This window comes from Calliphora vicina, chromosome 3 (assembly GCF_958450345.1).
Source record: "Calliphora vicina chromosome 3, idCalVici1.1, whole genome shotgun sequence".
NCBI lineage: Eukaryota > Metazoa > Arthropoda > Insecta > Diptera > Calliphoridae > Calliphora > Calliphora vicina.
Window position 1 is genome coordinate 126,044,171 of NC_088782.1, and position 16,935 is coordinate 126,061,105.

The window sequence follows — 16,935 nt, forward strand, 5'->3', positions numbered from 1 at the left end:
AAAACTTAAAATTTTGAAAAAATGGGATTTTGGGTATTTTATAAAACTATTTGGGAATTCAATATTTTTTGTTCAAACCTTCACCAAAGTAATAAAATATTGAAAATAATGTTTATTTATAATTTATAAGAAAAGTAATTATATTAGCATTTTAACCCATTACTGGGTAATGGAACTTTCAGCTAAATTTTTACACTTCCTAGACCTTTAATTTAATAGTTTTTTTGTGGGAGAAAAGCTTTAGATTTCTATTAAAGTGTTAAGCCTGCTTTAGGGGAGATTTGTGGGTTGCGGCGGGGGGGTGAGTATTCTTCTGATTCTATTAATAAGCATAGCACAATTGACCGTTTTTTGTTTACAATAAGCGTAGAAGCATGTTTTAATTTTTTTTGGCGAATTTTATTTCGTTTTTTTTTATTTTTTTAGTTACAGGCTGCAACGCTTATTCTTTTTAGCACACATAGTTTTTTTTAATTCAATTTTCTTAGTTTTTCTTAATTGGAGAGGGAAAGAAAAAAAAAACATACAAAACATACAATTTTATTGCTGTTGTTGATGTTGTTCAATTTACAAATTTCTTTTGTTGTTGTTGTTGTTGGTTTTCAATTATTGGTAAACGGAATCATAATTCTTTTTGTTGGTGTAGAGATGATGTGTGGGAGTGTTGTGTTCGCTGGATGAGAGAGGTGAAGTTAAAGTTTCAAGAGTTGATTCCTGGTGTTGGTGATGCTGTGAATGGTGTTGTGGTTGTTGTTGTTGATGTTGGTGATGATGTGTGGAGTTTTGTTGTAGTTGTTGTTGGTGGTGTTGTAGTTGTTGTTGAGTGTTCGCTGGTGTAAATATACCTGAGGATTTTGTTGTTGTTTGTTTGTTGGTATTCGTATTCGTATTTGTTGATGTCGTGTTCGTAGTTTGTGTTGTGTTGTTGGTAATTGTTGTAGTATTTGTTTTTGCATTATTGTTGTTGCTATTGCTATTGCTGTAGTTAATGTTGTTTTGATGGCTGTGGTATTGATGGTGTTGCTGTTGTGGTTGTTGTTGGTGTAATGTGTGTGTATGTAGTTGGTGTTGTTGTTGTGTTAGTGTTGGCAGTGGCGGTGGATTTTTAGCTTTTGTTAGTGGTATTGGTGTTGGCATTGGTTTTGGCGTTGTCGTTAAATCGATACCCCATTCGTAAAGGAACTCCAGTTTCTGTTGCTCCAATGGGTCATCTGTAGCCGGCAGGGCAAGCAAATGTTAGGCTTCTAAGAATATTAAAGCAGTTGGTTTAGGTTCCAAATTCGATTTTTTCGCTTCGACAACTAAAAATACTATTTCAGGCTTTTCTCGATTTGCATAACATTCAGCTATAAGACGGGCAACCTCCTATAAAAAGAAAAGATAAAATGAAAATGAATTTTTGTGAAAAAAAAATAGTTTGGTGTAAAAAAAAATTTTCCAAAAAAAATTCCCTTAAAAAACATATTTTTTTCCGATTTTGACTCATTGTCGGTCCGAATTTCTAAGGCTTTATAATGTATATCACAAGATAGAGAGATATTGTTTAGTAATCCAGATATAGATTAAAAGTCGAGATAGTCGTGGTTTTTTGCTTATATCTCAGCCATTTCTGGGTCCAGTTTTCCGAAATTAAATAGCATCCAAACCAGGACTATAGCGGATATATTGATATGTCAATCATGTATATAAGTTATTTGGGAACTTTGGAAATTTGATTTCAACAGACAGGGGAAATTGCTATATCGATTCCGCTATCTATAATGGTCCGCATAACTAACCTGATGATGTAGACCCTCAACTTTAGTGCCGTCTACTTCTAGTATCAGTTGACCCACCTCCAAGCCTCCCGATTCATATGCTGCACCATTTTCCTAATAAGAAAAATATCAACATTTTATTTATTTATTCTTTTATTCGAAAAATAGTTAGTTTGGTACCACCACTCACATGTATATTTATTATTCTAGGAAGCGGATGTTTTGTATTAGCACCACCTTCGATAGCAATACCTAATATTGGTTTAGTTTTCTTAACAGTTACATGTAAGTTGCCTCTATGATCAGGTACGACGTTTGGATTGTGTTCATGAGTTTGTTGTTCAGCCATTGAACCATTTGGTTGTTGCTGTTCAGCCGATAATCTTTGCATAGACTGAAATTATGATTTTTGTGTTTTTTTTTATAATTTTTATATGAATTTCAAATGAATTTTTTTTAAAAAAGTGATTTAATTATACAGATTTGTTTAAAAAGATGTAATTTGGATGTAAAAATAAAAAAAATTGCATTAAAAATTTCCGGAGATGTTAAGGTTTGTGGAGACAAGAGGCTGGTCAATAGACTAGAGGCTAGTCACTAGACTACAGGCTAGTCACTAGACTAGAGGCTAGTCCCTAGACTAGAGGCTAGTCACTAGACTAGAGGCTAGTCAATAGATAGAGGCTAGTAACTAGACTAGAGGCTAGTCACTAGACTAGAGGCTAGTCACTAGACTAGAGGCTAGTCACTAGACTAGAGGCTAGTCACTAGACTAGAGGCTAGTCACTAGACTAGAGGCTAGTCACTAGACTAGAGGCTAGTCACTAGACTAGAGGCTAGTCACTAGACTAGAGGCTAGTCACTAGACTAGAGGCTAGTCACTAGACTAGAGGCTAGTCAATAGACTAGAGGCTAGTCAATAGATAGAGGCTAGTAACTAGACTAGAGGCTAGTCACTAGACTAGAGGCTAGTCACTAGACTAGAGGCTAGTCACTAGACTAGAGGCTAGTCAATAGACTAGAGGCTAGTCAATAGACTAGAGGCTAGTCAATAGACTAGAGGCTAGTCAATAGACTAGAGGCTAGTCAATAGACTAGATGCTAGTCAATAGACTAGAGGCTAGTCAATAGACTAGAGGCTAGTCAATAGACTAGAGGCTAGTCAATAGACTAGAGGCTAGTCAATAGACTAGAGGCTAGTCAATAGACTAGAGGCTAGTCAATAGACTAGAGTCTAGTCAATAGATTGAGCTCTGATTGGGTGGCCGACCTCTGGCCCCCATTCCAATTACGAACCCATAAAAATACACATCAACTCAGACTCAGCTCTGATTGAGTAAAGTTTCATTAAGATATCTCCAATCGTCCATAACATTGGGAAAATAAATAAATTTGTGCTGTTTTCTTTTAAATTTTTGTCCAAGCCGGAGGTGACCAACTTTGTGAGGCCAAACTTTGGCCGCCATTCCAGCTAAGAACTCGTTTAAACACATAAATTCAGAAATTGTTCAGCTCTTACTATGCAACATTTCATTAAGATATCTGCAATCGTTCATGAGCTATCGAATTATTTCCTATATAAAATGTTTATAAATCAGTAGTCGTGGAGCAGTGGTCGGCATAAAGAGAACATGATAGATACTTTCTTACTCTGCTGTAATCTGACCAGCTGATAATTTTTATGAACTTCGTTTTTCGACATTCATATTATTTACAGGCAGAAAATTATAGGTTAATTTTTTGCCTCTGGCATCATTGAAAACCGAGCACTGGTTTAAACATTAACACAGACAGTAGCAGGTACAAAAGTAAACCTTTTCAGTAATAAAGTTTGAATTTTTAAATAATATTGTATATTAGCCACACTATTTTTTTAAAACAAAATATCATTGTAGCAAATTTTTTTAAAAAATGCATGCTTAAGCATGTCTCAATTTTACAATATTGATCCTAAGGCATATATTGCTTCAATAAATGATTTATAACCGTTGTATATTTAAGAAATTATTAAATAATTTCTCAATTTTTACATCCTTTTAACAAAATCTGTATAATTAAATTTCTAAAAAAAAAATTGAAAAAAAAATTTCGTGTATAATTTTTATAAAAATTGTTTTAAAACTAAAGGGTGTATTTATATTTAGAAAAAAAAACAGTACAAGTTTTATATAAAAATTAAACAAAAAAAAAGTATATTTTTGAGGTGTGTGTGGATTTTTTTTTTTAAATTTTTTTAAATATTAAAAGGGAAGTAATTAAAGTATTTCAAATAAGTAAGTAAATAATTAAATATAAACAATATCTAGCAGGCATTTTGTTAAGTAATTAAGTAAGTAAGTAAATTAATTAATTAATTCAATAATTGTTATACAAATAAATTAAAAACAAACATAAACAAGTTTATTCAAGTACAAGGGAATAAATAAATTGGTTTTGAGAATTGTTTTCAAACTAAAATTATAAATGATACTTTTACCAACAAGCCAATTACTAAAAGACTAAAAGACAAACTCAAAACTAATTTCTTTAAATAAATTATTTTTTTTTTCAAATAAATGCTACAAATTAATGAAAATGTTTGATTTCAAAATGTCATGTATTAGAAATGAGAGTTTTAATGATCCCTAAGTAAAGGTTGGTAGTTTCTTTTATATCCGTTTAAAAGTCTGTTTTGTTAACGTGTGGTGGCTGTTTTTGTTGGTCCCTTAAACCATTTAATATTACTTACCTGATGTCTACGCACATCTTTATCGCCCAGTAATGCTCCACCATCCTCCTTCATATCGAAACTTCTTGAGAGTTTTGTAGCCAACTCCTAATTTATGTATTTATATATATTTTTGTTCAGATTTTTTTTTTACAATATATATATTTTGAGTTTTAATTATTGTATTTTACATGGTAGAGTGTAGTAAGCCCATTTTAGAGTTTTCGTTTTTTTAGGGTTTAAATTGAAAAAATTTTTAAAATTGTAAAAATAGTTTTGTAATTATGAATAAAATTTAGCTTAGTGTATTTGAATTTGTTAAAGATTTAGAGATATTGAGTTGAGTCATTTTTTATTTGAATTTTTTTTTTATATAGTTAATAATTTTTGAGTTTCAGTGTTAAAACAAATTTTGAATTGTGTAGAATTTTTGGTGAATTTTTTTGATTTTCATTAGTACACATAGATTTAGGAACATTTAACATTTCAAAGTGCTTTTGAACACAGTCTGGAAATGGGGGGGGGGGGGGGTAAATCAAAGTGGCTGTTTGGTCTGTTAGAGGTTTATGGAAAGTTTGGTATAAAATGTAATTGAAATAAATTTTAAGCAGAAGAACTTTTCATTAATAAACCATGTTTTACATAAAGATTACAAGGTCTTTTATAAAATTTTAAATGGCGACTATAATTTGAATTACAAACTTTTTGGATAATTTAAACAATTTTGGTACTAAAAATATGAATATGAAAATTTTGGTAACAAAAAATATTTATAAAAGTACAACTTTTTTATAAAAAAAATACTTTTTATAAAAAGGAAAGGTAGTTTTTATCTTGAACTTGAATTTTTGTACTTAAAGTTGCACATTTAGTACTATAATGAGCTCCATTTTAGTACTAAAAATTAAAAACGTATTATTTTATTAACAAAATTTGCCAAATAGGCAAAAAAATAATTTTATTATTAAAAATAGGAAAAATTCTTTTTTAGTACTAAAAATATGAACAATTCTAATTTAGTACTAAATTAGACATAATTTTATTTTAGTACTAAAAATATGAAAAATTCTTTTTTAGTACTAAAAATAGGAAAAAATCTATTTTAGTACTAAAAATAGGAACTTTTATTTTAGTACAAAATTATGAAAAATTCTATTTTAGTACTAAAAATAGGAAATTTTTTTATTTAGTACTAATATAGGAATAATTCTATTTTAGTACTAAAAATATGAAAAATTCTATTTTAGTACTAAAAATATGAAAATTTTTTATTTTAGTACTAAAATAGGAATATTTCTATTTTAGTACTAAGAGTAGGAACAATACTAATTTAGTACTAAATGGGCATAATTTTATTTTAGTACCAAAAATTCTACTTTAGTACTAAAAATAAGAACAATTCTAATTTAGTACTAAAATAGACATAATTTTATTTTAGTACTAAAATTATGAAAAATTCTATTTTAGTACTAAAAATAGGAACAATTCTAATTTAGCACTAAAATAGGCATTTTAGTACAAAATTATGAAAAATTCTATTTTAGTACTAAAAATAGGAAATTTTTTTATTTTAGTACTAATATAGGAATAATTCTATTTTAGTACTAAAAATATGAAAAATTCTATAGTACTAAAAATAAGAACAATTCTAATTTAGTACTAAAATAGACCTAATTTTATTTTAGTACAAAATTATGGAAAATTCTAATTTAGTACTAAAAATAGGAAATTTTTTTATTTAGTACTAATATAGGAATAATTCTTTTTTAGTACTAAAAATATGAAAAATTCTATTTTAGTACTAAAAATAGGAACAATACTAATTTAGTACTAAATAGGCATATTTTTATTTTAGTACCAAAAATTCTATTTTAGTACTAAAATTAAGAACAATTTTAATTTAGTACTAAAATAGACATAATTTTTTTTTAGTACTAAAATATGAAAAATTCTATTTTAGTATTAAAAATAGGAAAAAAAATCTATTTTAGTACTAAAAATAGGAACAATTCTAATTTAGTACTAAAATAGGCATAATTTTATTTTAGTACAAAATTATGAAAAATTCTATTTTAGTACTAAAAATAGGAAATTTTTTTATTTTAGTACTAATATAGGAATAATTTTATTTTAGTACTAAAAATATGAAAAATTCTATTTTAGTACTAAATATAGGAATATTTTTTTTTTAGTACTAAAAACAGGAAAAATATTATTTTAGTACTAAAAATATAAACAAATCTATTTTAGTACTAAAAATAGCAAAAATTAGTTTTAGTACTAAAAATAACAAAAACATAAATTTGTTTATTTATTTTAAAATTCTGTAATTTGTTTCTAAATTTAGTACTAGAATTAGCAAAATCCAAATTTTAATAACAAAAACATAAATTTATTTATTTTCTGTTATTTTCATCAAAATTGTTAATAAAAATTTAGTACTAAAAATAGAACAAACTAAATTTAAGTACTAAGAACTAGGCCAAATACAATTTTAGTACTTAAAACTAGGCAAAAACCCCAATATCAAGATCAAAAATTTAAAAATCGAAATTTTACTACTAAAAATTTTGGAAAAATTTCAATATGTACTAAATAATGAATTTTAACAATTTTGAAGTAAAAAGTTCTTAATGGAAAAATTGGTTGACTTAACTGTAATTTTAACACACTTCTAAAGTATCCAATAAGTACTAAAGCTAATAAGATTGTTGTGTGGGCTCTTATCATTCAAGTACCTGTACTTCAATAAAATGTTTTCCAAATCAGTTAACATTTAATAAATAAATGTTCGTAATTCAATTTATTTAAACAAAAATGATCTAACAAAGGTAAAAGTTATCAATCAAATACATATTTTTAATAAAAACAATTCACTGTAAAAAGTTCTTCTGATAAACAATTCATTGCAATTAAATTTGTGTTTTCCACTTGAAATGATAACGATCGTTTTATTTATAACTTTATTACAGTATTTTTTTTAACAAATTGGAACGGCTGAGGAGTGTTTTGAGTGAGTGTAGGTATCAATAATTTCTTTGTTTTGTTCTTTTATTATTTTTTATTATTTATTTGAATTTTATTGAAAATATGATAAAAATGCGGCGTATTTAAATGACTGACAATTGATATAGAAAGTATAAATATGTATGGTAAAGGTAAAAAAGAAAAACTAAATTGCATTTTTAAGTACAAGTAATGCAAACTGTATGCAATTGTTTTTTAAAAGAAAGACTAGTAAAGACACACTACAAACAAAATTGAAGTATCATACTACGATTTTTATTGTTTTGATTATTTAGGTTTGAAGTAAAGGATAGTTTCAGAAAAGCTCTACGAGTATTTAGTATAAAAAATAGTACATTATGTAATACGAAAGTAAAAACCAAGCTCAACTAAGAAGAACACACTAAACTACGGGTGTTTTGACTAAAGAAGGTGTGTGTGTAAGTGTGTGATTAAAATATAATTTTGAATAAAAAATTAAAGAAATTATAGATTTGAAAGGAAATATAAGGAAGATCTGAGATTTTGTTTGCAAAAAAATATATAGTATTTTAAAACAGTGACTATATTATAAAAGGCAGTTTTTTATAAAAGGTACTTTTTGTATAAAAGGTACTTTTTGTATAAAAGGTACTTTTTGTATAAAAGGTACTTTTTGTATAAAAGGTACTTTTTGTATAAAAGGTACTTTTTGTATAAAAGGTACTTTTTGTATAAAAGGTACTTTTTGTATAAAAGGTACTTTTTGTTTCAAAGGTATAAAACATACTTTTAGTACTAGAAATTGGAAAAATTATTTTTTGTACTAAAAAAAATTTTGTAAGAAAAATAGGACAAATTCTATGTTAGTACTAAAAATAGGGAAAATTCCTATTACAAATTTAGTACTAAAAATTTCAAAAACATAATTTTAGTACTAAAAGTAGCAAAACTGAGTTTTAGTGCTAAAAAAATAGCCAAAACACAGATTTGATACTAAAATAGCATAAACTAAAGTTTAGTACTCAAATGTAAAAACCAAATTTTAGTACTAAAAATAACTTAAACTGAGTTTTTGTACCAAACATAGCAAAAATATTACTTTTGTACTAACAAATTGGTCAAAACATAAATTTAGTACAAAAATAGAAAAATGCAGATTTAGTACTAAATTTAATTTTAGTACTAAAAGTAACAAATGTAGAAAAACTCAGTTTTAGTACTAAAAATAGCATAAACTAAAGTTTAGTACTAAAATCTAAAAACCAAATTTTAGTACTAAACATAACTTTAACTGAGTTTTGGTACCAAACATAGCAAAAATATTACTTTTGTACTAAAAAATTGGTCAAAACATAAATTTAGTACAAAAATGGAATAATACAAATTTAGTACTAAAAATTGCAAAAACTTAATTTTAGTACTAAAAGTAACAAAAGTAGAACAACTGAGTTTTAGTACTAAAAATAGCATAAACTAAAGTTTAGTACTAAAATGTAAAAACCAAATTTTAGTACTACACATAACTTTAACTGAGTTTTGGTACCAAACATAGCAAAAATATTACTTTTGTACTAAAAAATTGGTCAAAACATAAATTTAGTACAAAAATGGAATAATACAAATTTAGTACTAAAAATTGCAAAAACTTAATTTTAGTACTAAAAGTAGAAAAACTGAGTTTTAGTACTAAAAATAGCATAAAAGTTTACTACTAAAATGCAAAAACTAATTTTTAGTACTAAAAATAGCAAAAATATTACTTTAGTACTAAAAAATTGGTCAAAACATAAATTTAGTACAAAAATGGAATAATACAAATTTAGTACCAAAAGTTGCAAAAACTTAATTTTAGTACTAAAAGTAACAAAAGTAGAGCAACTGAGTTTTAGTACCAAAAATAGCATAAACTAAAGTTTACACTAAAATTCAAAAACTAATTTTTAGTACTAAAAATAACTTTAACTGAGTTTTGGTACCAAACATAGCAAAAATATTACTTTTGTACTAACAAATTGGTCAAAACATAAATTTAGTACAAAAATAGAAAAATGCAAATTTAGTACTAAAAATTGCCTAAACTTAATTTTAGTACTAAAAGTAACAAAAGTAGAAAAACTGAGTTTTAGTACTAAAAATAGCATGAACTAAAGTTTAGTACTAAAATACAAAAAATAATTTTTAGTACTAAAAATAATATAAACTAAGTTTTGGTACATAGCAGAAATAACATTTTTGTACTAAAAAAAAATAGCCAGAACACAAATTTAGTACAAAAATAGAAGTTATGTATATTTAAAAATACTAGTTTAGAAAGGTACCTTTCGAAATTTTTTCTTTGAAAAAGTAATATTTTAAAAAAGGTAATTAATTTCGTAATTACTAATTTGAAAAGTGCTATTTTGATAAGTAGTACATTTCAAAAAGTACTATTTTAAAAAGGTACTATTTTGATAAAGTATTATTTTTAAAAATGTACTATTTCGTCATTACTAATTTGAAAACTACTATTTTGAAAAAGTACTAAATATTTTAAAAAAGTACTTTTTTGAAAAAAAAATATTTATAATATTATTATTAATTAATCGTGTTGAAAAATTTTATTTTTATTATCTAAGAAAAATTCTTTTAAAAGCTATTAATTAATTCGTACTGAAAATTGTAGAAAATGGAAAAAGTACTTTTTAACAAAAGTACTATTTTGAAATAAGAAAAAAGTACTTTTTTTGTTCCTTTTTTCAAAATATTTTTTGAAACTTTTATAGGTATTACTGTTAAGAAAGAACTTTTATGTAATTGTTAAGAAATTTTCAAAATTCTCAGAACTTTTTTTTTGGGGGGGTTGTGGATTTGTGGGTAAACAAAAATTTTAAAATTTGGAAATTAAGAAAAATAAATAATTGAAATTAATTTAAAGAAATTTGGTAATGGAGTGAGTGCATGATTAACTAAATGGTCTAAGGAAACTAAACTAATTGAAACAGAAATTTGAAAATTAAATACAGGGTGACTCATGCGTTATGGTGCAATTATATTTTTCAAGCTTTTCATTTGAAAGTTGTATTGTAAATACTGTTTTTGTTACATTTTCTATAGCTTTATTTTTTTTTGGAAATTTATTTTTATTTAAAAGACAATACTTACATTTAGCAAATTTGAGATTAACTTTACAAAGACTAAAGTTTGAAAAAATAATTTGAATTTTGTTGGAAACTATTTGCAAAAATACTATTTAAAACGAGTTGAAATACAAGTGCAACATAGATTTGTTTGAAACAACTACAAAAAAGTTAATGGGTTAACAGTAATAAATTAAAAAAGAAAAATAAACAAATTAAATTAAATTCAAATAAAAATACACCTAATTAAAAGTGATTTTTGTTTTTGTTTTTATTTTGAGAGGGGCGGGGGTAATAACAAAAGCAAGCTAATTTGAATGAAACAAACAATTCGGAAACTGAAAAAGTTTGAAAGTAAACAAATCCTTTCTAGCAACTCAAGTTTAAGAAACTTAAAACATAAATCATAAATGAAAATTTGCAAAACCATTATTTGGTATAGAATATAAATGTTAAAAAAAAGATTTTCAAAACTTTTTTGGTTAAAAATGTTAGTAAGTAAAAATGTGCTTTATTTTTTTTAAATTGAAATTTATTTTTTTAATAATCTGGCTGTTTTGGTTCTGAATTGTAAGGGGTAGTAGTTTTGGTTTTTGCTGTTGTTTTTATTGAATTTTGTATAGAAAAAATTTTGTTGGTTGTTTTTGTAGGATTTTAATGAAAAATACAATTGCACTTACAAGAGGTCGTCCCCAATACCATGATTTGACACGTTGTGTTAAACCACCCAAATGTGAACGTAGTCCATCTAGGTAGCCTCCCTGAAATGTACAATGAACGAGAGAAAAAAAACCACAAGAAAAAAATAGAAAAAGGAAAATTTTTTTGGGATAAAAGTAAGAAACATAAAAATGGACGAAATGGGGGGTATTTTTGTTTGGTACGTTTAAAGGTTAATTTAGAGGAAGTTAATTTTGTTTTTTGTTTCAAATTTTGTTGTTTTTTCAAGGGAAACACACATATTCAATAAGTATATACAATAAAATAATAAATAGGAAGAAATTAGAGGGAAAAAAATAGAAAATAAAAGAAGTTTTTTTTACAAAAATTTTGTTTAGAAATAAAACCCAATAAAGAAACCATGATGAAAAATATGACATGAATTTAAAGGAAAAAGAAGGTATAAAAATCCATAAAATAACTAAGAATTACATTTAAATATAACTAGTAGTAAGTAATTAAGTAAATATTACTTTAAGGAAAACGAAAACAAATTAAACACAAAAATAAATTAACTCTAAATACTGAAAAATTTCTCTAAAATGTATGTAATTAAGAGTTAATACTTAACAAATACTCTCTTCTAAACCTAAAATTCTAGAAATATACCTTAATATACAAGGTATGTATTAAAAAAAATCGTTGTTTCAAAATTGTGTTACCTAAACTAGTCTAAAAACAATTTTTTTTTTTAATGAAATTCAAAATTTCTTTAACTAATTTGGAGGGGGTTTGGTTATACAAAAAATATGTGTTAGAGTGTAATTCTATATGTGTATTAGTGTTTAATAATGATGTTAAACTTCTCATAATGATCTTTTATAATCCTGTTTTTACTGTAATTAACAACCTGTCGGGAATGGTTTTATCTTTAACTTTTCTTAAAAAAGCTTTTCTTTAAGCTTTTAAAAGCTTTAAAATTGTATAAATGTATGAAATGATCATGATGTTGTTATTGTTTGAAAGCTTACCTGTTCCTGTGTATTTCAAAATTTATAAATATTGTTGGTTTGAGGAAAAGCGACATGAAAAGAGAAAGAATTATAGGAACAATTTATATTAAAAATATAGGTTATTCAAAATTAATTCAATTATAATAGAGATAACTTGAGAAAGTCTCATCAGACGCACAGTGGTGTTTTAAAAAAGTTACTGTTTTGTAAAAAAGTACTTTTTGGTAATAAAGTACTATTTTGTAAAAGTACTTTTTCGGAAAAATAAAGTACTTAGTTATTGTAAAATAACTATTTAAGAAAGTAGGTTTTTAGTAAAGCACAATTTAAAAGTAGTTTATATAGAGAAGTACTTTTTTAAAAAATAGGTTTTTAAAAAAGTACAATTTGAATAATAGTTTTAATTAACTGTTTTTATAAAAAGTACTTTTTTGAAAATAAAGTACAATTTTGAAAAAAATAATAAAATAATTAGAAATGTACTTTTTAGAAAATAAGGTACCATTTTAAAAAAGTACTTTTTAACAAAAATAAAGTACTATTTAAAAAATTAGTTATTGGAAAATAACTATTTAAGAAAATAATTTTTTAGAAAAGCACAATTTAAAAGTAGTTTATATAGAAAAGTACTTTTAAAAAAAAGATTTTAAAAAAAAGGTTTTTAAAAAAGTACAATTTAAAAGTACTTTTTATACAAAGTACTTTTTAGAAAATAAAATACTATTTTTTTTAAAATAATTATTGGAAAATAACTATTTAAGAAAGTACTTTTTTAGAAAAGTACTTTTTAAAAGAATAAGTTTTTAAAAAAGTACTTTTAGAAAATAACTATTTAAGATACATATTGCTTTTTTAAAAAGTTATTTTTAGCAAAAATAAAGTACTATTTAAAAAATTTGTCATTGGAAAATAAGTATTTAAGAAAGTACTTTTTTAGAAAAGCACTATTTAAAAGTAGTTTATATAGAAAAGTAATTTTAAAAAAAAAATGATTTTGAAAAAATTACCATTTAGAAAATAGTTTTTTAGAAAGGCACTGTATTAAAAGTTTTATTAAAAAAGTCTTTTTTTTAGAAAATATCTTTTTAAAAAAGTACTATTTAAGAAAAATTATTTTTAGAAACGTACCATTTAAAAATATATTGTATCAGACTCCAAAATAGTACCAAATTTCATAAAATGTACAACAATTTTAAAGTATATTAAAATTCTGAAAGTAATTCAATAGTATTGAATGAATTTATATATTTTTCCAAAAGTTTTTAAAAAAATTTGGTACTAATTTTCAAAAAAGTACTTTTTAATAAAATAAAGTACCTTATTCTCAAACACTTGCTTAATACTATATCAATTTAGTACTAATTTTCACATTTATTTTTCCTTTTTTGAAAAAGTACTTTTTCGAAAAATTAGTACCAAAAATTTTCAAAAAATCTACTTTTTCCTAAAATAAAAGTATGTACCATATATCAAGATTTTTTTCCTAAATAATCAGAAAATTTTTGAACTTTTACAAAAAGTACCAAATTTTATAAAATGTACCGAGTTCTTGAAATGGTTTAAAAATTTTCAAGTGCTTAATTAGCATTGAAAAATTTATACATTTTATAAAATTTGGTACTAATTTTAAATAAAGTACTTTTTATTTATAAACAGCATGACAATTTCAAATACTTGCTGGCTAAAGAATCAAATAAAAGCATTTTAATTAAGTTATGTTGAGCTATTTTCTGAAAGTATCTGACTCCAAATAGTACCAAATTCTATAAAATATACTAAATTCTTAAAGAATAATAAAATTCTCGAAGTAATTAATTTAAAATTCGGTACTAATTTTCAAAAAAAAATAACTTTTTAATAACAAAAAGTACCATAATATCAAACACTTCATCTGTATCAATTTAGTACTAAAATTTAGAATTTACATTTTTTTATCTTTTTTAAAAAAGTACTCTGCAAAAAAGTACCAAATTCCTTAAAAACTAATCAAATCTATAGAAAAAGTTTAAATTCTTAAAGTATATAAATAATATTACAAGAATTTGTTAATTGTTATTAATTTCTAAATGATTTTAATAAATTTGGTACTAAATATACAAAAAAAGTACTATTTTGAAAAAAGTACCCTAGTCACAAAAACTTTCTAACTTAAAAGACAAATTTAAATAGTTAAATTTACAAATTTTTGTATTTTTGAAAAAAGTACCAAACTGTAAAAAAGTACTAAATTCAATAAAAAGTACTAAATTCATAAAAAAAATCGAACATTTTTATATTATTTTAATTAAATATTTGGAATTTGGGAATTTTTCTAAATTTGTTACCAAATTTTCCAAAAAGTACTTTTTGTTAATAAAAAGTACCATATTTTCAAACAGTTGGATAACATGAAAATCACATAAAAATTTGTTTTTACAATACCAAACTGTAAAAAAGTATTAAATTCTATCCATTTTTTTAATTATTATAATCTGATGTAAAGTATTTAGAAATTTGTATTATTTTCTAAAATAATTGTTAAGTTTAGTACTAAATTGTCAAAAAGTACTCTTTGTCAATTTTATAAAACGTAGTAAATTCCTGAAAAAAATCACCAATTTCTAAATTGTTTTGAACAAAATTTAATAATTTCAACATTTTTATTGTTTTCTAAAAGATTTAATAAATTTAGTACTAATTTTCTAAAAAAGTACTTTTTGTCAAAAAGTACCAAACTTTACAAAATGTCCCAAAATCTATAAAAATTGCAAAATTTGGTAATAAAAAACTATTTTTAGTGATTTTGGTTTATATAAATCTTTCATAAAAATTTTCCAATTTCGGAAAAAAGTACAAAATTTTACAAAACGTATTGGGCATCACAAAAGATAGCAAAGTTCTTAAAGAAATTTAAAATTCCTATATTCAACATATTTCTATAAAAGTACTTTTTAAAAAAAAAAAAAAAAAAAAAACAATTTAAAAAAAAATGCAAATTTTATATTGAACACTTTTAATATTAAATTTTTCTAATTCTAATATTTCTATTCACAAAATAATAAAACATTAGGAAAAAAATCATAAAAACTCTTACAAATTCAAGCACATACTTAGAGCAATAAAGAAATTATGTAGGTAGATACAAAAAAACGACATAATTAATATCAAATACCATCATTTACAGGAAATATACAATTTAATAAATTAAAATGTTCCAGAATGTGTAGAGAAAAAGTTTTCAAAAGCCACTTTAAGTCCAGTGTTTAAGTTTATCCAACTGTTTTTATTTTTTTAATTAAACCAGATTATTTTTTTTTTCATTTCTTTTACCCCACATGTCTGCTGTTTAAGACATCCTGTTTTAAGCATTTAACTGCTGTTTCTAATGAATCGTTAAACTAATGAAAAATTATACGCACAATTATAAAGTACAACAACAAAAAAATACTAAACGCTTGTTATTGAAAATCTCAAGTTGAGAACCAAATTGACCACAAAACAAGAGTCAAGAATCAAAAGATATATAGTTAAACAACGAAACTTTCAACAAGCAAATTTACTTAAAGAAATTGTTGGAATAGAAACAAAAAAAACTATTTTAAATAATTTAATAATGAGGTGTATAAAAAAATTCTAAGTTTAAGTATGTACTTCTGAAGCAAAGCTATTTTTAAAAGCGGGAATATACAGTGAGTGACAGGGGAATAAGATTTTCAAAAGATTAAATAAAAAAAAAAATTATATTAACTTTTCAGAAATGTACTATTTGAAAAGGTACTTCTATAAAAAGGTTTTTTTTAAAGAAAGGCACTTTTAATAAAAGGTACTTTTATATAAAAGGTACATTTTGAAAAATGGAAATTTTTTAAAACATAATTATTTAAAACATGATTTTTTAAAAAAGTACCATTTTCGCATTTAAAATTGTTTTCAAAATAAACTTTTTGACAACATATTTGTTTAAAAGGTACTTTTTTATAAATACGTTTTTTAAAGCGGACTTTTTTGCAAAAATATACTTTTCAAAAAGGTACCTTTGTATTAAAGAGATATTCCAATAAAGTACCTTTTATTAAAAATTCACTTAAAAATGTACCTTTTATTGAAATTATATTTAATAAAGTATCTTTTAATGAAGAAGTATTTAAGAAATTAGCTTTTGTTAAAGAGATCTTTAAAATATTTAAAAGATCTTTGAAAAATATACTTTAAAAAAAAGTACTTTTATAAAAAAGGTACTTTCATAAAAATGGCACCTACATATTTTTATAAAAAGGTACTTTCATTGAAAAGGTACTTTTATAAAAGGTACTTTTGATAAAAAGGTACTTTTATTAAAAAGGTACTTTATTAAAAAGGTACTTTTATTAAAAAGGTACTTTTATAAAAAAGGTACTTTTATTAAAAAGGTACTTTATTAAAAAGGTACTTTTATAAAAAAGGTACTTTTATTAAAAAGGTACTTTTATTAAAAGGGTACTTTTATTAAAAAGGTACTTTTATTTAAAAGGTACTTTTATTAAAAAGGTACTTTTATTAAAAAGGTACTTTTATTAAAAAGGTACTTTTATTAAAAAGGTACTTTTATTAAAAAGGTACTTTTATTAAAAAGGTACTTTTATTAAAAAGGTACTTTTATTAAAAAGGTACTTTTATTAAAAAGGTACTTTTATTAAAAAGGTACTTTTATTAAAAAGGTACTTTTATTAAAAAGG

General features: G+C 23.9%; 1 protein-coding gene across 1 annotated transcript in view; it reads right to left on the reverse strand.

Annotated features, from left to right (window-relative positions):
- Positions 1-524: 524 nt before the first annotated feature.
- Positions 525-16,935, reverse strand: part of dysc (dyschronic) — a 126,410-nt gene continuing 109,999 nt past the window's right edge. Inside the window, exons 13-17 of the mRNA XM_065503513.1 lie at positions 11,249-11,329; positions 4,486-4,572; positions 1,948-2,151; positions 1,779-1,871; positions 525-1,365 (exon numbers count right to left, since the gene is read on the reverse strand). Coding sequence (XP_065359585.1) covers positions 1,237-1,365; positions 1,779-1,871; positions 1,948-2,151; positions 4,486-4,572; positions 11,249-11,329 — 594 coding nt within the window. The 3' untranslated portion in view covers positions 525-1,236. The remainder of the gene's footprint in view (positions 1,366-1,778; positions 1,872-1,947; positions 2,152-4,485; positions 4,573-11,248; positions 11,330-16,935) is intronic.